A 21,887-nucleotide genomic window follows, 5' to 3' on the forward strand; every position below is an offset into this window, starting at 1 on the left:
GAGAATCTCTTGGGTTGCTTTCGCAGTATGTTTCGGGTCATTATCTATCTGTACTATGAAGCACCATCCTATCAGTTTTGCAGCATTTGACTGAATCTGAGCAGATAGTAAAGCCCTATATACATCAGAATTCATCCTGCGACTTCTATCAGCAGTCACATCATCAATAAACACCAGGGACCCGGTGCCACTGGCAGCCATACATGCCAATGCCATAACACTGCGTCCACCATGTTTGACAGATGATATGGTATGCTTTGGATCCTGAGCCGTTCTTTCCTTCTCCATACTCTTCCCTTCCCATCTTTCTTGTTCCAGAACTGCGCAGGCATTTTTTAGGTTTCTAGCAGAGTCTAACCTGGCCTATCTCTACTTGAGTGTTACCAGTGGTTCGCACCTTATTTCTCATGATTGTAGACTTTGACAATGATACACCTTTGATCGGGTATTTTTGCTCAAAAAACACCCTTCTCCCTTCATAATGGATTACTCTCTTTTTCTAAGTGGAGCGAAAAACCAGCTCTTTAGTCTTATACTTCAGAAAATAGACGACCATAGACCTTGGGTTCGAATCTTGCATTGGTTTGGATCCTAGGGGACTGCTGACAGCAGAGGGGCTGTGTCATGGAGGGACAGCTGTGTTTTTATATACTTTTCTAGGAATTTCTCGTTATTGTCTCCCTGAACTCCCTCAGGAATTCCAGGGATGCACATGTTATTTCTACATGAATGCGCCTCCAGGTCCATAAGCTGGACTTGGATGCTCTCTTGAAATTCCAGGGTGCAGGAAAGCACCTACTTGGTTTTGGCACTCCACTCCTCCACATTAGCCACTTTCTGCTCCGTATCCTCGACTCCATCCGTTATTTCTTTTAAATCATTTACAGTAGAATTTAACTTTTGGCTAACTTCCTCTCTGAAGTTTACCAGTTCCTTCTTTAGCAGTCCCATAGTTTTGGTAAATTCTTTTTTCACATCCAAACGAACTACCTGTATCTTAGCAATGGTGTTAGTTTGAATAGCTCCCATAACCTCATGCTCAGGTTGGTTGCTAGAGCCGTTGTTGGTGTCTTCACTTTCAGTCAGTGATTTATCGTTTGTCCTCAGGTTTTGGCTGGGCTTTTTCCTGGGGTATTTTTCTTTCCCCCTTTCATGCTACAAAAAACAACTTTTGTACCTGGATACCCTTTACTTATTTAGCAGGGAAGTAAGACTGTCTGGGAGCCCCTTACTTAAGCTGCTATTTGTTTCTGTGCCATACAGTAAATCCTGTTCACCCCGCTTTCATTACCATCTTGTCAGTTTTTGTCATGACAGGCCTTATAAAACATATATTCCTGTATATCTCAGGAAATAATGATCCTTACCAGAATTTCTGTTTGTTTGTTTGTTTTCTTGTACCTCCATCCTTCCATCCTCAGAAGGAGAGGAAAGCAGGTGGTCTACTAAAGCTCTTATCGGGGGCAGCAGCCAAGAAGAAACCTCGCTCACCACCCTCCTCCCCACCCACCCACAACCCCTCATTGGCTGGCCAAGGCGCCGTGGCCACAGACCCCACCCACCATCCTCACCACCATCACCACCATGCCCGCTCAGGCTCCTGCCCAATGGCATCGCAGGGCCGAGCCGGCTCCTGTCCAATTGAGAGCGAGATGGCAGGGGCCATGGGGTTGGAGCCACTGCACAGGAAGTCTGGTTCCCTGGATACCAACTTCCCCATGTCGCCCCCGGCAACACGTGCTGGCAACCCTCTGATGGTCCTCCGGCCTGAACCCAAACCCTTGTCCAGAGAGAGGTGGGCAAGCACACACAAAACAAAAACAAACACGCGCACACAGACACACACACACACACACACACACACACACACACACACACACACACATGCAAATCAAACACAAGAAAAACATACATATTTACATATAGATATACATAGAGGAAGACAACACACATACAAACTTACATACAAAAACATAAATACTTTAATGAATCTGGGAAACTGCTCAAACACAAGTGCATTTTCACTTTATAGGCTGCTGGCAATTTATTCTTGTAATTTTAGGGAACAATGAAATGTATTTCCATATTATAGTCAATTATTGTTTTTGTTTCTAAAGAGATTAAAAAGCTCTATTCAGTCAAGTTGTGTGTGTAAATGTGCACTATATGGCACAACAGCAAATACCATGAGTAAAGTTTAAGGCATATACTTGAGTATTTAATCTGACAACCGACAATAATAACCCTGACAGAAAATATTTTATTATCCTGACAAAATGGTGAAATTTAGGGCTGGGAGGATTTGTCATCAGGATACAGAGTGTGAAAAAAGAAAGGACAGTCATCAGAGAGTTATTAAACTCATTGTTAACAAAAGCACAAGCAGAGGATAAATGGAAAAAGTCAGAACAAGCCAGAAGCACCTTTATGAGCAATAAGTCATAACCGCAGTGAGTCCACTATGTGGGATAGTAACACCACGGTGACAGTCAAGGTGACAGTTTTCAATTGGAAGCCCCTAAGCCACCAATGCCTTAGGGCTGTCCAAGAGCAACACTTAATACTGATGTGAATCATCAATCGATCATCCTTTTTTCTCCAAGAGAGACAAAACCAAAGATTTCACACACTTACATCATGTCCCTCAGAGGAAACCTTTGTGTCACAGGGCATGGAGGACGAATGAAGCATTTGTGAGCGCTGGTTGTCACAGCAAACGGTGCACACTGATCCTTCTCTATCTGAGTGTGTGGGTGAGAAAGAAGCAGAGAGGGGAAACAATCTTGTCTTACCAATAATCTGGTAACTGCCAAACCCCGTGGGATAGTGGTACACCAAAACACAGACATCTGATATGCACTTACTGGCTTGTGAATAGCTCCGGGTATAACACAGAACAGTGCTTAGGTCAAAAACTCTCCAATAAATTACACTGGTGGTGTTATGTTTAACATTTCAGCTTTACAGCATCATTTATCAAAGCCAAGTGCAAGTAGTCACACTCTGATTTGTTCAGAAATTTGTTGCAGGACTGAAATGTTTAACTTGGTTCTTAAGTGGGATAAATCCTCACTAAAACAATTTAGCATGTCTCAGGGTTTGGCATTTGACATTGTGGGAAATGCAGGAAATCGCGAAGGTAGGTCGAGTGAACACATGACCACAAAATACGGATAAATCCACTAAAGAAATTGATGAGTTTTCTTAGACCCATAATTCACACAACTGTCTGTAGCTGAGAACGTACTGAAAATACCTCCTCTATACTGGTTATTGCAAAAAAAGAAAAAAAAATTATCTACTGATACATGCCGAATTCATTTCTCTCGGGTGCATTGTTCCAGCATGTGATGTTGCCCAAACCACTCGCAGTATGTGTGTTAATACTGTCTCTGTGTTTGGCAGGTATCGTGTAGTGGTGCCCTACCCCCCGCAGAGCGAGGCGGAGATTGAGCTGCGGGAAGGTGATGTGGTGTTCGTCCATAAGAAGCGGGAGGACGGCTGGTACAAAGGCACCCTGCAGAGAACAGGACAGACCGGCCTGTTTCCTAGCAGCTTCGTTGAGAGCTTCTGAACTGGAAAAAGTGGACAAAAGAACACACACTGTTCCTGCTTCTGAGACACAAAACACACAAACATGCTACTAGTTCACACAGCTGCAGGCACACACAAAGGTTGGGCCGATTTTCCAGAATTACACGTTTTGATTTAATATGGACACTGACATGCAAAAACACCTGTGTAAATTTGCCTTAAAAAGCTGCTAGACCTAAAAAAAAAAAGAAAAAGTAATTAGTCTGGATTTCAATGGAGAATTTTAGTTTCACATGATGGTTGAAATGCGTTATGGAGTTTTTCCCACAATAACCTGTCAATAAACACTGTACTTTGGAATGAAAACATATTTAATACTGTCACAAAACATCATTAATTTTAATAGTCTTCAGAAACAGGTCAGTCCAAGTAATTCACGCACACACACGCATACAGTAAAGCTAGCCCTGGCTTCGACCAGCCCAGCCACATAGGAAGCAGGGCAGCTTCTCATGTCATTCGCCCGGCGACAGCGTTGGGTCAGAGGGGCCTCGTCCGACTCGTTGCCAGACCCGTGATGTTGACTACTGAAAGGCACACGGACTCAAGGAGCACAGAAAGACAAACCCTGCCTCCCAGTTCTCCTCCTCGGCATCATCCACCAGCAAACACTAGCACAAAAAGCGTTAGCTCTGCTTTTCCACTGAGACCTCAGAACTTGAATTCGGGTGCTTTCTTTGTTTGAAGAGTGAAAATCTACCACCAGGTGATGAGGGAAGTGTGTGAGCCCGCACACCAGGATCATTGTAAGCACATACCTGTGTCTGGTTTGTGACAATAAGCACATGTGTTTGTTTGTTTGTTTTTTCAACCCAACATATGTTAATAACAATGCATGTAGCATTATTATGTTTTTTTATATGTTGAAATAGATGTTTGTGTTGTCCCAAAGTAGCTATGCCGTGATGATCTGTCACATTTTTAATTTAAAAAAAATTGGTGCAAAAAGTAAAATATGAATTAGGTGATTAATTTTTCTATTTATATATCACATGAATTTATACAACTGTTTTTTATTTACATTTGTCCTTCATAGACATCTCACGGCTACATTGAAATGGCTTGCTGAATGTAGAGAGAAACAGAAAGTTACACCAAAACTCTTAAAGAATTGATTTTGTATTTATAGAGTTGTTTTTGAACTTCTGTGTGGGATTAGAGACAAAGAAATGCACTTGATAATATCTGATACAACTTGCCAATATATCTACGTATACAGTATTTTAAACGCTCTGTTATTATTTATTTGAAAAAAAGTGATTTCCATTGCTACTTGTCACATCATTGTACCTTAAGAGCAGGCATAATTTTTCTTTAAGCAGGCACAAATGTCTTGGAAGGAAAATATCATAACAAAACCTTCAGCCAGCCATTTTAGTTTGAAATATGTGAGTTAATGACATGGTTGGTCCCAGTAAAGAGCAATAGGAATTCCTCTTCCTCAGCCTTTTCTTGAGTTACCAGTTTTTTGTCTGACTGCAGCAATATTGTGAAACAAAACGTGTGCAGATTTGATGCTCGTGCAAGAATGTACAGTTCAGGGGGAAACACCTGTGAGTCCAACAGGCAGGGACACAAATTATTCATCATGCAACTGCCAAACTCTGACAACCTTTCCTCTGAATTTGTCAACCTTTAACAAGTATTTTTGTACCGCTTCAGCCAGTATATAGTCCATTTGCTTTGTGAATTTCTACGTCCTGACTGTGGATTCAGGCTTGTCTAGTTTACATCCAGCCACAACCATCTACCTTTTTCCCCTGTTCCTGGAGATAGAAGCACAGCGAAACCCAGAGCTTGACTTGCATATGTGTGTTTGCATATACATGTATGTGTGCGTGTGCGTGTGCGTGTCAGAGAGTGAGAGGTCAGCAGGATTTTAATACCGGCCATGTATCAATGAAAAAAAAAGTTAGAACAAAGCACAAACTGCTACTGGCCATGTGCACACAGGTGAGGCTCACTCATTGGCTGAGCACACATTTGTCTAATTGGAGCGTCTGTCAGTGGATAACGACACTTGAGTTACCTTGGTTAACCGGATTCATCTCATAAGGAGAAGTCGATAAATACAGACTTCCAGATAGAACAGCGACAGCACAGATGGTGAATCAGAATCAAAAGTGCAGTTTTCTGGCAAAAAGTTTTATAAAATAAAATCTGATATCATGTCATTATTTTCAGCATAATACTTTAAAATTGAACTTGACGTGTGGATGACCTGTCATGGTATAGCCATCGAGGAGACAATAGCACAGGCGAGTTGTATTTGTATGTTTTTCATTACTAGATTGTTGGGGGGGGAGAAAGGAAAGGAGATCAATTTCACAAAGTGAAGAAACACACACAGTAATTATAGAAAGAAACATGGTCTGCAATTGTTTTCTGGAGGTTGGCAGTGCTCTGTGGGTGATTCTGTGCATCTGGGGTACCGGATGAAACCAAAGGTCACAGCTGATACAAACTAGGGCTAGACTGACACATAACAGCGATTTTCAGTTGGAATGATGGGTATAAAGCAGTTTGTTTGATTCTTTACACACTTAATGTTTAATTTGCCCTTTTTTGTCCACCAGTCTAACCGCATTTTATGTAAGTGTGCAAGACCATGATACTTGTATGGCTTTCAAGGGGGTGTTTTAGTTCAGCCAAGTAGAAGTGCCATTCTATTTGCCATGAGAAAATCAGAAGATATTAGTTACTTGAAACTTCAGTCCAAAAATATCTGCATTGGCTTTCAAAACCTGTCAGTCAAACCCTAGTGCCTACAAATGCCAACACATACACAAATACACAGCTGTATCTGACAGAGCAGTCTGTCATTCGTCTCAATCTTCTTCTTTCTCACTTCCTTCATCTGCTTTGCTGGTGCGATGAGCCTGCTGGTTGTTTTTCTTGCAGCTCTCAATGTAAAAAAAAAAAACAAAAAACCAGCAGATCCCAGAACAGCTCTGCACAAAACCCTGAGCGAGATTTTCTTTATCTGTTAGCACGCCCACTCCCGAACAGAGGACTCTAATTTCTACTGAATAAAACTTAAGCACAAGTCCTCGTCTGTGTCAGAGATGAACGGGTCTCTTTCTTTCTCGTGAGGCTGATGCTGTGAGGAGGAGAAGAGTTTACAAGAGTCAAAACATCAGGAATACAACCACTGCTCAGGTTCAATAACTTGAACCGCTGGTCCCACAAATGTTTCTTTTTTGTGTTTTATTTGCGTGATGTGAGCTTGTCATTTGCCTCAGCTTCCTGGTTGTAAATAGCACCTGAGCACTCATGGTGACGGCTTGAAAAATGTGAACAAGCCATTAACAGCAGTGTTAATTCCCACTGGACATGAACACAACATAAAAAAAACACCATTGCGCATCCAAATTTTTTCATTGGACTTGATATCAAATTGCTGTCCTCTCCCTTTTTTGGAACATCCTTCCGGGAAGCCTGAGCACTCACCCTGCCATCTTGAAATAGATGTCAGCCATATTTGTTCCTATGGATACTCGTGTGTCTGTGCGTGTGTGTGCGCGTGTGTACGAGGGGAGGGGGGGGGCCTCTGTATGTAGCTCTTTACAGAAGAATGGAACTTGACGAAAAAGTTTGGTGTTATGTGGACACTCATGCCTCATCAGGACACGGAGTTGGTTCGAGTACAGCGGTACATCGGGAGAAACCGGGAAAAAAAAGAAAGTATATATATAATTCTATATTGTGCAGAATATTTATAGGCCTTTTGTGCCAATGAAGTCATGCTCTGCGCTGACCATGCCCAGCGCCCTCTACCATGTGATCATTATACATCGTCTTGTACTGATGACCCGTGGTTGATTTGATTGTTTTTTCATGTCAAGTGCATTTTTCGCAATAAATGCCTTTGTTTTAAAACAGGTTTTCGGTGTCTTTTTGCATCTGCCGCAGCTTTATAACAGAATATGATTGGAAACAATACACATTTGTGTACTCTAATGCATAACAAACACATTACCTGTACAGCTCATTAGGATTTTACAGCTGTCCCTTGGATGATTCAACCCGAGAATCATATTATATACTGTTCTAATTATAATTATCGCGATGTGCTCATTGTGAGCCAATGGAGCCTGATGAGCAACACTCCAGGTGAGGTTATCTGACAGTGTGTATTATTGTCTTTATCATGCTGGTAAAGGATGTTTAGAAATAAAGCTGACACTCTGTCTTTTCATCATTCCCTCCATCTTTTCCTCTCCCTCTATCTCTCGTCTTCTCGAGTCAACATTGGCATGGTCGAGGTGTGTAATTGGTAATTTCAGAGCGTCGACGGCACTCCCCGCAAATGACAACCTCATCTCTCCAGCAGCCGGGCCTGTCTCCAGTGATCACCTCCATTTGCATTTAGAGTGAGTGGCAAAAGGTGACAAGGGTGTGTGTATGTGAAGGTCTGTGTGTGCCAGCACAGGGGGTTGACAGTTATCTTGGATGCAAGCGCACTCAGAAAATCTTGACTCAAACACACAGACTCTAACCGGTATATTTAAGGTAAGCGGGACGCAGGAAGCAAATTTAGATTTGTCAGATTTCTGCAGCGCAGCGATAGTGTTCACCTCTGGCAGGAAAAAAAACTGTGAGAAATCACTTTCCAACCAGTAGCTGAGCCACTCAGAGAGCAGCTAAAGTTGTCTGTCTACACACACACACACACACACACACACACCCTTTCTCCACAGTTTGTCTTGGTGAAATCGCTCCACTCGGGATGTCTTTTCACCACCTAACAGCGAGGTGCTGCGGGCCACTGCGGGGAATTGATCAGTGTTCCTCTGCTTTACGCCAGACCTGTCTGCCTACCTGTCTGCGTGCCAGCTCTGAGTCACATGAAGGGCAACAGAGCCGGAGGGTAAGACACTGCAGGGAACAAGATCTCTACCAGGTGGTAGAGGGCAGTCCTTTTGTGTGTGTGTGTGTGTTCAACTGTAATAAGTGGTGGGCAGGCAATTTGTTAAGCTACTGTTGTCTTTCTCTAAAGCAAAAGGAACAGCCTGTGATCATTCCCTATATTCTTTTACCCTCTGCTGAAAGGGAAAGAATTGCAGATGTCTCTACATTAGCTGTTTCATTTTAAATGAATCACAGGGGTGGAGTGGAATTAAGTCAGGAGGTCTGTTGGTCTGAAAACAGTCTGCAAAAGCCTTTAAACATTTTAGTTTTGCTCAGTTATTTTGATGCAGTATTAGAAACAAAAAGGTCCCGTTGTGGAGAATAGGTACACAACCAAAACTGTTTCCATTTGCAAAGCAGCAAACGTATGCTTCATAAAGTAGCATTCAATTCACATACTGATTTCTAAAAAGAAAATACTGTAACAAAAAAAAAAGCCTCACTCAATACAGCAAAAAGAAAATCATCACATCATGAGCTCACACCAGTGGTCATTTAATGGTGATAACCAGAACTGAAAATAGTATTAATTGGAATATTTTAGCGAGTCTGTTAGTACTCCATATCTGTAACTTCTATCGTACCACATCTAACTATAATATTGTACCTGGTCAGACATCTTGGATAAAAATGCTGTGTGTGACAAATCCAGCCTTACTGACCTCCGACTTGGACATGAATTTTTCCGACGACACACATTAGATAAATTTCACTTTCCCTGAGGAAGAGAGACCATTAATAGCGTCTCTGCTGCACCACAGTCTGATGAAACCTCTTCAACCAACATGACAATGTATCAAAGCTGAACTGTTGTCCCTTCGTAGATTTTCCCTCCTCACACACACACGCTTACATAACAGCTGCTTTTCCTACTCTCTTTAAAATACCTGTTGTATCCCTTTACATGTGACTTCAAAATGTTTCTAGTCAAACGCTTGGTGCCTCTATATTCTCTCTGGGGCGCCTTGTTGGCTTTGGTTTTATGGCCTCATCCATAACCTTTAATGTCCCCCAGTTCGCATCTGGCCGGGGACCTTTGTTGTGTGTCATTTCCCATCTCTCTTGCCCTCTCCCCTCCTTTCCTGTCATCTCTCTACTGTAGGCTGTCCCCAAAACACGAGAAAAGAAACAGGTTCCTCTTCCTTAGGAACTGGACTGAGAGTGTTGTGAGCAGAAGACTCTCGGGTGAAACCTACAGTTGTTTTAAATGTGAAATGTAAACCGTGTTTTCTCTGTGATGGTTTTGCTTGCATCAGTGATGCACACCAGGACCGTCTTGCCTGCATGCTGGCGCACGATACAAATCTTTACCACTTGTTTCACACTGCTCCCCTGATCGGCAGTTGTTAATGGCCGCAGCAAAGACACAAGCAAGCATAGAGATCGAAACAGACAGACAGGCAGAGTGTATCATGACAAAAATACAATGATTTATTTAGAAAGAAGAAAAAAAAGCTCCCAAATAACACTGTTTATTCCTTAAATACAAGTGTTGTACAATGTGTCTCAGAGAAGCTTTTACTCCATCAGGCATCGGTGTGTTTCAAAGTAAGCTTCACATAGGTAAGGCACTAACACATCTTAAGCACTAGTGTGAATATAGAGTGGCAGGGTTTCTGAGTAAAATGTTGGCTTACAAATCACACTTGTACTGGAAACCAGCACCACAGTGTCCTGGTTTACTCTGTACTGTCGAAGGCTACGTGGAGTGAAACCCTGTCTTATCATGATTCCAGGCAAAGTAAATGAAAAAAAACAAAAGAAAAACAAAAACCTTACAATATTGTCACAAATGCATCCTCCCCCCCTTCCTTTACTCCCTCAGCGAACACTGACTTGACATGATGCCTTTTCTTCCACAAGTCAGCTCTTTTCAGACTGGTTTGCAAGCTTCAACCGTTTGTGTCAGCAGGAAAAATAGGGGAGCAAGTAAAACACAATATATATAAATATATGCTCTAACATGTACCTAATTCAAAACTAAGCCTCGGCCTTCACCCTCCTAGAAACCTGTGATTAGACGGGAGAAGTAAATCTTTTCCTTTGGAACAACAGCTGGAGAATCAGTGTGATTCCTGCAGGTTATTGTAATGCCGACGTGCTCGTATCAAAGGCTTATTGCTTAAAGGACAAACAAGAAAAAGAAAAAAAAAAAAAATCAGACATAATACAGAAAAAGGATAAGGAATTATAATGCCCTGTAACCATGCTTATGACAACTCTTGATGATGAATGCACTAAATCCAGCATCAGGAATGATCACAGATACAGCTTAAGCCCTTTTCAGACATGGATTCTGTAACATTGCTGGGTTTAGCTACATATCTGTTAAATGAATGGCATTTTTGACATTCGAACGTGTGCCTGCAAAATGTCTGCATATGCTGCAATGCTCGCTCTATATTCTTTCTCACGGCAGCGGCAGCACTGCTGGAGAACAGCTATGAGTTTCAAAAATAGCAACGTGATGGGTTTTCTTATTTTGCTGTTGAATAATATTCTCTGAAGCTTTACGATTGACCCGCTCGCCCCAGCTTCTCACTGGTGTGACCAACCCTGTAGATCCCCTGATAAGTTTTCTCAACTATTTTATCAATTCTGCTGCCTATTTTATACAACGCGCAGTGCCAAAATATAGTTTGAATTTCATGCTATATCTGAAGCATTTTGCTAGATTTTCATAATGTAAGCAGTGGGTATGGACAAAAGCAGAAAAGTTAGGAGCACTGTGATGGTCTTATGATTGTTGTGGTTTTCCAGGAGTTTTTTTTCCTCCTTTTGCCCCGTAACAAAAAGAAAACAATAAAAACACAGTTTTAATGACTTATTTGACATGAGAGTAATCTCCTCTCTCATATACAGTATTTTGTGGATTATTTATTTATTAACAGATCGTATTTTAATTTGTGCATTAAAAAAATAAAAGTATGTAACCTTCTGCTACTGTAGCTTTTACATTAATTCTGCATTTAATTACAACTTGAGCTGCAGTTGACGTGTAATATAATAGAAATTTTACTAGCTTACACACTGACACACATTGCCACTGCAACTTTTTTGAAAAAGACCTGGGCATTTGCAGGATTCAGACTTAAAGACCGTCTGTAAAATAGCTGGAAAGTTTACCCATTGAAGTGTATGTCTGAAAGGGTATCTATAATAAATGACAAGCATGTTACAGATTACAGACTATCTCCTTAGGAAAGTCACAAGACTAATTTGGTGCATTACAAAACATGAAGAGTCCATTATGATACAATGAAGATATGGCAGACAGACACATTGTATCTGATGAAGTCCCTTAAACTGAATTATTTGTACTTATTCATGTCTTTTGATCTGTGTACAGGTAGAGGGAAAATAAGTGTTTTATATAAAAATGAAAGGATAAATATAAAATATTACACAAAAAGGTATAAAACCCACAAAGAAGATTAAAAATACCATTGAGGAAAGTATACACATTATTCTTGGGTAAAGTCATTAAGCTTTGGCACAAAATCAAACTCACACTAGCACACACTGCTGGTTTGTGTGGGGCTTTCCTGGTTAGTGTTTGAGACTGGCCACAAAGGGCTGGAAAGGAGGTGGGCAGAAAGCCACTGGTTATACTGGTCAGAGTGGAGTGTGCTTCAGAGTCTTCACATAAAGCCAGAGCTAAAAGAGAGCAAATAGGGACAGGTGTACATCGGTGAGGTGAGAATCAATTTTACAGCATAAAAAAAAGGCATATTTAACATTGCATTATTGAACTTCCTATGTGTAAAAACGCCCCAATGACAAAAGCCATAAGCACCTGTAACGTGCTCTTAAATCCTATGTGGCCTTTTAGCCATTTCATTATTCAGTCTTTCATATTATTCTTTTTTCTTCTGTCCTTGTTTTTACCGTCAAAAACTACAAAAAAAATTCTCACATTCAATATTCGATTAAGTTTGAAACACTGCAAAAAGTTAATGAACAAATATAGGTAGTTATCAAACCCAAATCAAACCCAGTCCACTGTGTAGGAAGGTAAAGACCTAACTGTAAGCTTCACCACATGTTGGTCACCACACTCATGTATCTGAAATACATCCGCTGGTCTTTATGTGTTGCCCTACATTAGTTTTCCCAGCAGGTGGCAATGTGTACTAAATCAAATGAAGCTCCAAGTGCTGAACTTCTTTTCAACAAGTAATGACTTATAAAGTTTTATTTCACAGATCCCAGCTGTGATCCTGAATATTTCCATGAAATACAGGCATCAGCCTTCAGAGAAGCCTCTTACTTCTTGCGGTCCTTGTCCTTCTTGCCGTTGGCGGTGAGACTCTGGGCCTGCAGGAGCTGAGCAGCAGCCCGTCTCTTACTGAAGGAACCCTGGTCCTCATCCAGGAGTCTCTTCTTTTCCTCCAAGGCTGCTTTCTCGTCTGCATGGAGGCGCTTCAGCTGCTCAAAACGGCCCTGCAGCTGAAACACACACAGGGACGGGGAACAAGGTTAAGTTCTAGAAATGCCTATATTTTTGATCGTATCAAGGAAAACACATGACCACTTCATTCCAGTATAATAATGAGTAGTTGCTCTCTTACACTAAAAACCAAATTAGATGTGAAATGGTAAGAAAAAAAGATCACTTTATTGGTGTGGAAATTTAGCTTCTACTTTGATTTTATCCAGTAAAGGAAAAAACATTTGTACCAGGAATGTTCTTTAGTTTACTGATGATTCAGAGGAGATATAAACAACAAAAACATTAAAAAAAAACAAAAAACTTAAAAATGAAAGAATGTTGTTAAAATCATGCACGTTTGAATAGATTTAAAAATGAAATGAGTACAAATTACTACATTCAGTGGGAACTAAGTAAAGAGTTACACAGATACATTACACAGATCTACACATGGAAATTTGGCCAAATGTAACTGAAGCTATTCATGGTTTCCAAAATTGTATCAGTTTGAAAAAGTCAATTCAGCAATTCACAAACCCTGGGCCTGATGCACGTCTAGTTATGGCCAATGTCAAACACTGTCAATGAAGTTTTCTCTGTCTGTGTCTGTGAGTCTGCGTGCATCTTCCTGCATGTCTTCATACCTCTCTCTCAGCCTCCTTCAGCTCGGCCTCCTTCTCCTTCACCCTCTGCACTGCACCTCTCTCTCAATCTCTCTCTCACACACACACACACACACACACACACACACACACACACACACACACACACACACACACACACACAGCCACACACACACACACACACACACACACACACACACACACACACACACAGCCACAGCCACACACACAGCCACACACACACACACACACACACACACACACACACACACACACACACACACACACACACACACGTCAACTGTCAGTCATGTCAGTTGTACATTTTTCTTTATATAGGTGCAGGTGTTTATGAGTTGGCAGCTCACCTGACAGGTTTGCACTCTGGGTCTGTGTCTTTGAATCCCATTTCCTCCAGTTTGCAGCGTCTGTACAGCTCATAGTGGCGGGTGTGTGTCTGCTCTCTCAGGTCCTCCATGTTTACACAGATGAGCATCTCCCTGAGCTTCACAAAGTCGCAGTGATTCTCGTTCTCCACTGACACACACACACACATCAATACACTTTAGAAGAGTTATAAAGTTATCCTTCTAGCTGATATTAAAATGATTCCTCCAGATCTGCTTATGTCAGGCTAGAAAAGCCTTTGAAACGGCATTTAACCAGGATGGGACACTCCCCACAGTGGTGACATATTTTCCTGTCGGCCGGCAGCTGCTCACAGTAGGACAGGTTATGTTTTTGGAAAATAGGCCCACTGAACAGGACTGTGCTGATTTTAAAATTAAGTTAACACTTTGTTGAGCTCTTTCTTGCGAGTATAAAGAAAGAGGTCTGGAGGGATTAATAGACTTCCACTGTATCAACATCTTTGGTAATGCTAACAACGTTGTACAGAAACACACACAACACACAGTGATCCACCTTACCTTGTACTACACCCCAGGGATACTGACGCGCTTTCACCATCTTATTGCCAACGCAGACTTCCTCCGTGCTGCCTACTACAGCAAAGGGCAAGTGACCCTACAAACAGACACATTATGAATCGAGACTGCGAAAAAATATATAACAGTGAGATCCACACTACTACTGCTAACAAATGTATTTGTTTCAGGTATAACATGTAAATCTATACACTTATTGAGTCACAACTGTCCTTTCCACCAACTCCCTCAGCAATTTTTCCTCACACAAGCACAAACGGCCACGCATCTGTCTGCTTGTTTAAGTTGTATTTTTAAAACCTTGCGGATGCTACAAGGAAATTCAAATTCATTTCTGTAACTGAAGTATATGTGAAAATAAAAAACAACTGCACACCTATGGAAATATATTGTAGATCTGTCAGACTGACAACTGAACTAGAAAATCCACACAAACAAAAAACAGACCTCTCTAAAGCTGAGTTTCTGACCTGAAATAATTAATGTAACCGTATTCAAGATTAGTAAGGGCAGATGGTATCAATTAAATATTTTTTTTACGTCAACCTATCTGTGGCACTCTTCTTCAAAATGTGTGTGTGTATGTATGTGTATGCGTGTCCCCTTACGTTCATAGTAGTGTTGACTTTGGCCACAGTCTCATCATCCAGGGGGAACTGATAGATCTGGACGCCGTTGCTGACCAGCTCACTCATGATTTTGATCTTGAACTTATGCAGCTCGCTCTTGCTGATTGTGTCGGCTTTGGCGATCACTGGGATGATGTTCACCTACGGCGAGATGGGACACATATTCATAAAAACACATTTTTCTTCCTCAGCTATTATTATTTACTACAAATATGTACACGCTTCAGGAAAAAAAAAAAAACATTTTATTAACTAAGAATGTAAACAAAAAAATCTTCTGAAAATATAAGTGAGGATAAGGAGCAAAAATATGACCCAAAAAAATAAACAAAGAAATAAATTTAAAAAAACAACAAAAAAACCCAGACATTTACTGTATTACACTCACATCCAATCGTATTTTTAGTCACACCCCTGTCATGTTAGCCCCTGTCTTCTTAGACAGACATTCATCTCCAATAACAAACAAGTTGAAACTAAATACGACTAAAGAACTCAGGGGAGCAACAAGATCAATTGTATTTCAATACTACAGGCTGGGAGTTTTAAATTATCACCTTGCCTGTAGCCACCGTGGTGTCACAGCAATTGTATGTATTGTTATATGTATGCTTGTCTGTTAAGACAAAATTGTTAAGGCTAACTGCCCTAAAATTAGAACTTAACTTGGCTAAAACAAGCTTATCTCACTGACCAACATACCATGAAACTACATGTGGACACATGTTTAAATAGGTACCAATTGGTCTGACTCTGGCAAAGTACAAACAAAAGTAAATTTCAACAAAACCTTTTGAAAAATTTTCTTTTCCAACAGTATTTGTTTTCATTACTTTATGTAAATGTATTTTTTATAAACGGTTTTTAGATAAGTGCTATATAAACCAAGTTTAGTGAAGTTATTTCTGGCCCAGCAGCCCACTCTGCTGTCCAAGTCATCCTGCATTCCTGTCTGTCCGTCATCTTGTCGTACCACAGAGAGAGGCCTGGAATCAGTTGCTTTCACTATACAATCTTCTGGGCCAGACCACACACCCATACACAAATGCAGAATACACACCGATCCCAGCAGAGAAAACAAAACAATGCAAGGAGATCTGTTCCAACAGCTGTCTGAGAGACGGACCATCTCTCTGTCAATGCTGCACATTCAACAAATGGCTCGCTCTCTGTGTGTATCTGCACAGTGACACAAAAGGACGACTTGAGTGTGTGCGTGTGAACTGATTACAGCATTCCTCTGCGTTTTTCTACTCCATTCACACGCAGATCTGGGGCTACCAACACTCCAGAGCAGTGAAATCACACAAATACACAAAGCAACACAAGGTCATTACACAGAGAGCATGGGAAAGTTTCTGACCACTTCAAGAGTGATGGGGGGGGTTTTAGGCAGTTGGTTAGTGAACCACTCCCAACAGTCAGACAAAAAAAACCAAAAAAAAAAAAACACTTAGAAGAAAGTCTAGAAACAGCCACAGGATAGCCCCACAGACAAGACCTCCCACTGTCTCTCACATACTGTACGTATCAATTTATGATTGTCACATTGTCACATTAGCACCCTTCAAAATTCCCACAATGGAACCAATAAAGTAGTGCCCATAGCATTCACCGACTTTCTGCTCACAATCCCACATTGCACTTTTTTAAATAGAAAAATGACAATCATGTGACACTATACGTTGGTCATCACACAAAAAGATGATGGTTCATATGTTTCTGGAATCTCAATGATCTTTTGCAGTAAACAGCTCATTTGCAGTAAACTGCTGAATGTCTATCAGAGGGAAGTTGTAAATGAGTTAACAAGGAATTGATTTCAGACACAGCAGGAGTTTCTGCAACTAATCCCCAAAGGTTAATATAGTAATCTCCACAACAATGAAGGGAACCATTTTTGGGATGCCTTTATCAGCCAATATTTTATGCCAGCGTTCCACTACTATAAATCAATTGTGCTAACATGTATCAATAAATGAGCTAAACAGTTTATTCTTGACCCTGGAAACAGCAGTTAACAGACCAGCTTCCACTCAAGGCCCACTTACTCGCTTTCTCCAGATCTTTTGATACAATAATTCTTGTCAGCTGCTGCCTCCTAGGTCAAGAATAAAGCCAACGTGGAAAAGAAGTCCTCAAAGTCCATGGTTCTTGTGTCTTGTCTGAGTTTTTATTACTCTTCTATCTAAATGCTAAACATGTCTGACTGTGAGAATATGACTCGCTGTCTGATAGTGCGTCTCCCATTGTTTAGGAATAGGAATTACGCTATTGACGGCCACAGGGGTTGGCCCTATCTTTGTTGTCTACTGTGGCTGGCTGTGCTTTTCCTTTTCATTTCAGGAAGTCGGAGGGTGGAGCTGACACCTTTACATGTATTGCAGCACACCTGAGTAGTCTTGGCTCAGGAATCTATCGCCTCTTTTAAACAGAGATGCCACTCAGTTGCTGTTATGAGACCTGTCATTATGCCAGCTTTGCTTGTTTACGCTGAACCAAACAAAGCCGGTGTAATGCCGCCCCAGTGTGTGATTATGGATAGCACACCAGCCTTCCAGAATCAGAGGCACGACGGATAACACAACAGCGTCAGCGTCTGTCCTGCAATGCCAGCTCTCCCTTTTACACAGACTTTGATTCAGCTCTGTGACTACCACCACTGCTGGCTTAATGCCGGAACAACAATGTCCCCCCATTCCATGTTCGTACCATTTATACAGAATGGCAAGGCGGGATAAAGGCACAACATTCCCACCTTGAACAGGCTGTCTAAAATTGGCTTATGAATCAGACCTGCTAGATCGTCTCACTCTCTTCCCCTGGCATGCCAACTGACTTTATTCTTTGTGCTTCACAACCATAGGCTCACACACTCCATACCATTCAAACACACATTGCTTACACAGCTGACCAGCTCACAGACATCGCTTATTTGTATTTCATAAATTTCACGAAAACATTTGTCATTATTTACGATCTATGTGTGGTCTCCCTCCTTTCTCGAACACTGTCGAGCCAGCCAAGGAAAAATAGCCTCACCTCATATAATTAATGTGTGGAACAACATTGTTGGCTACTCCAGTAAAATGAGCCATTTGTCAAATTGCGTGATAAATTAAAGAGAGAAATTAAAATAATTTACCGTTTTTCCTTATCTGGGATACACAGTACCTTCCAAATGCTACTTCAGAAATCCTACATCACAGTGAATATAAACAATACACCTGATGTATTATTCAATACGTCATTCTGACGCACACACAGTGATCCTTTGCCTACCTTGCTGTCTAGTTTCTTCATGGTGACCAGGTCCAGGGATTTGAGTGAATGACCTGAGGGGGAAATGAAGTAAAGGCAGGCGTGGACTCGTGAGTCGTGGTAGTTGTGAAGAGAGCGCTTGATTTTTAGCTCCTCCTGCAGATAACTCTCAAACTGCCTGTCGATGTAGTCCACCACTGGCTGATAGCTTCAGGAAAGACATATTAGGCTGATCAGTGATCTGGGTTTTATGAATGGTAAACACAGATAAGTTCACAACAGCAGTAAATGTGAAATAGGATGTTTACCTAAACACTTATTCTTAATCACATTCACTCTCGTAATCACTCAAACTCTCTTGAACACACTCTGAGACTTTCACTCCTCTCAACTCCTTTCTGCTCCTCCCACCTCTCTTGTTTGTTCATTTGGTCTCCGAAGCCCACAGTGTTGACCACGGTAAGGCGTAGTCTGACATTACTCTCCTGCAGGTCGTACGTCTGAGCCCGCAGCTTCACCTGAGGTTCAAAGTGGGATGACTCAAAGTTCTCAAAGTTGGTATTGAATAGAGTATCCATCAGAGTAGACTTGCCAATACCGGTCTCACCTAGGGCCAGAAAAAGATGTGAGGCAATTTTTGATTATTAAACTTCCCTGCTGAGATCCAATATTGGACTGTGAGCATCAACAATCCTAACAAATCTAGTAACCCTTAAACTCCCCTTTTCTAAAGGAAGGATGTCTGAAAACCCAACACATTGTTACCAGCTGGCTGAGAGATTTGAATCAGCATCCTTCTTATCACAGCACTGCTCCTATAACTGCATGTCAACCACTGCCACAAAGTCAAATTTACCAGACTGATACTAATTTATCAAGAAATACCATTGTGGTCACACTGTGGGTATTCTAACTAAGGTGCAAGACTAAAGGAGCTTTAAGATCCGACAGGCCTAAGCAATAGCATGTGCCCGTGTGCATGTAGTGCCAAGCAAATGCAGGATTAATTTTGGTAGGGGCATCTTCACAATGTCACAATGTGTGTGTATCTGTGTTTAAAGCAACAGTGTGTATAATATGTATGTACCGATGCAGAGAATATTGAAGCAGAAGCCCTGGCAGATGGACTTGTTGACAAGCTGATCTGGAAGGCTGTCAAAGCCCACGTGGCCTGCCAAGGACAGGGGCCGGACTCCTTTATCCTGAGGTAGAAATCACACAAACAAATAGATCATTCACAGGATGCTGTAGCAATTTTCTTCACTAAATAAGAAAAGAGATTACCCAAAGAAGTGGGATTATCTCAACAACCAAGAGTAAAATGTAAACTTTTATAATTTGTTCACTTACCTCCAGTGAGTATTGTAATAGGAGGTACTTGTAAGAGTGAATGACATACCAGTTTCAAACATCATGTACGGATGCCCACTAATCTATATTAAGATAGATATTAATTTAGATTTTACATTTACCTATTCATAAATTTCTTCTTGTGGGTAATAATTACAATTAAATCACAAAATAAAGCACGAATTATTAATGAATGGAGTCATTCACATATCAAATGATCCAACAACCTAGAACATTTTTTCACAATTACTGCCCAATACCCTTTCTAGCATGCACATCTCCATCTCTTGGAATTATAGCTGCTTTGTGATTCTGGAGTATTTCATTTACAAGTGGCTCTGGACAACTAATATAAAAGATCTAAAAACAATGCTTTAAGCGTTATGAGCCTTTATCTCACCCTATCAGACAGAAGCATGTGAAAACGCTAATCCAGCTTCTTAAAAACTGCGCTCTCCTGTTGTCCTCCTCTGACCCGTCCCCGTCTCAACTATTCAGAAATCCAGAGTATCGGTAGTCAGCTAAGCAGGTGTTATATACACTGACCTGGTTATAGAGTGTGATACAAAACGCTGACATTAAACGAAATTTTCTCTTGATGGACCTCCAACTTTTAATCACACTCTATGTTGTTTAGTGGGAAACACTAAACGTTCACTCAAGTTTGGAATACTTGACCACCACATTTCATTCAAAAATGTAGCGATTTAGTGGCGCTAATCGAGCTAGCTCCATGGCGGGCGTTACCTCCATAACTTACTAGTATTACATGAACTAGCTACGATTTTGGCAACGTCTGTGTCGGTAACTGTAGCACAGGAGTGTTTACCCGTGCAGCACACAACTATTTAGTGGAACTTTTGACTGTTGAATGGCTAGCAAAGTGTTGGCCAGCTAGAGCGCCCCGTCGGTGTATTTTGGTGAAAGATGTAACACGGAATCCCTTTTTAAAAGTTGAAAATTGAAGTCGAAAAGACCCGCTTGATGTTCTGGATATATGTCGACGTAAAATACAGATGTGTTGTTGTGTTCCACACTGTAATTTCGTTTCAAACGCTGCCAGATTTTAACTTGAAAATAACATGAAAGAAACTAGTCATCAGGCTAGCGGTAGCTAACATAATGGTAGCCCTGGACACTCCCTGCTCAACTGTCAAGAACACTGTCATTTGTCAACCACAAGGAAGGAAAATACTAACCGGCTGCCGAGCAACATCCGAAGAAGCCATAGTTTTAGACAGAAGTTAATGTCCCAGCTAGATTCACAAATAATACAAAGAAAAAAGACTAGAGACCGACTTCTTTTTTTAAGAATCCTGGTCAGGACCGCCTCACAGTGTCTACCGTCGACAACTGGACAGACTACACCACCTAAAACAATGTAGGAATGAGGTGAAATCTTTAGTTTGTAAATTTGCTTTAAAACTAACATTCTGTAAATTGGGCCAAACTGTCAGAGAGGGTCAAACATATGTCACTTTTAAGGAGCAAAATATACTACAATTGTAGGAAATTGTATTCAAACGATATTCATTCACTGTAGTAATCCAACTCATCCCCCTTCTTTGTATAATGGTACAGCGCAACTTAATTTTCGCAGTGGTTTCCATGGTTTGTTGCGGACTGTCAGAAAAAATTGTAAATCCAAGTGCAGCGCAACTCTGCAGCTATTCCTGATGTTGATACTGTCAGACATAAATTTTGACCTAACAAAATCGAAAGGAATTACAAGAATTTTGAGAATATTTTGAACATTGTACATTGGTTGTCCTGCTTAGTTAGTTTTGAGAGACAAAATCAAGAGCTAACTCAGGTTTTAGAATGAAAGAGGCCGATTACTATCATCACATTATATTCTATGTAAGCGAAATATTTTCTAACCTACTTTTTCACTAATTTGATTTTATTTGCCACGGACTTCGGCGCATTTGTTGCCTGTTGACTGTATACAGTCTATGGTGTTGACCAATATGGTTTGTCTAGTTAAAACAGACTACAAACGGGTTTTAGTTAGCTATTACAGATCTAAATCAGTTGGTTATTCAATACAGGTCCAAAGTATATTCCCACTTTTTTTTCTCACGAGATCATGGCTAATTCGAGACTTAAAATAAACCCGCTTTCTCCAAAACTCAGAGTA

General features: G+C 41.0%; 2 protein-coding genes across 2 annotated transcripts in view; one reads left to right on the plus strand and one right to left on the minus strand.

Moving 5' to 3' along the window:
* LOC120801065 (E3 ubiquitin-protein ligase SH3RF3-like) overlaps positions 1 to 7,350 on the plus strand; it is a 104,863-nt gene extending 97,513 nt beyond the window's left edge. The window contains exons 9-10 of the mRNA XM_040147578.1: positions 1,422 to 1,795; positions 3,406 to 7,350. Of these exons, the coding sequence (XP_040003512.1) occupies positions 1,422 to 1,795; positions 3,406 to 3,574 (543 nt within the window). The 3' untranslated portion in view covers positions 3,575 to 7,350. The remainder of the gene's footprint in view (positions 1 to 1,421; positions 1,796 to 3,405) is intronic.
* Positions 7,351 to 12,771: 5,421 nt separating this feature from the next.
* sept10 (septin 10) lies at positions 12,772 to 21,136 on the minus strand. Its single transcript, XM_040148514.1, is given in 10 exon segments — positions 12,772 to 12,954; positions 13,582 to 13,643; positions 13,857 to 13,927; positions 13,929 to 14,097; positions 14,490 to 14,586; positions 15,116 to 15,277; positions 18,419 to 18,605; positions 18,809 to 19,004; positions 19,485 to 19,599; positions 20,947 to 21,136. Coding segments are annotated over 10 exon segments (1,272 nt in total). The 5' UTR covers positions 20,977 to 21,136.
* Positions 21,137 to 21,887: the final 751 nt, after the last annotated feature.

Source organism: Xiphias gladius, chromosome 16 (assembly GCF_016859285.1).
Source record: "Xiphias gladius isolate SHS-SW01 ecotype Sanya breed wild chromosome 16, ASM1685928v1, whole genome shotgun sequence".
Lineage (NCBI taxonomy): Eukaryota > Metazoa > Chordata > Actinopteri > Istiophoriformes > Xiphiidae > Xiphias > Xiphias gladius.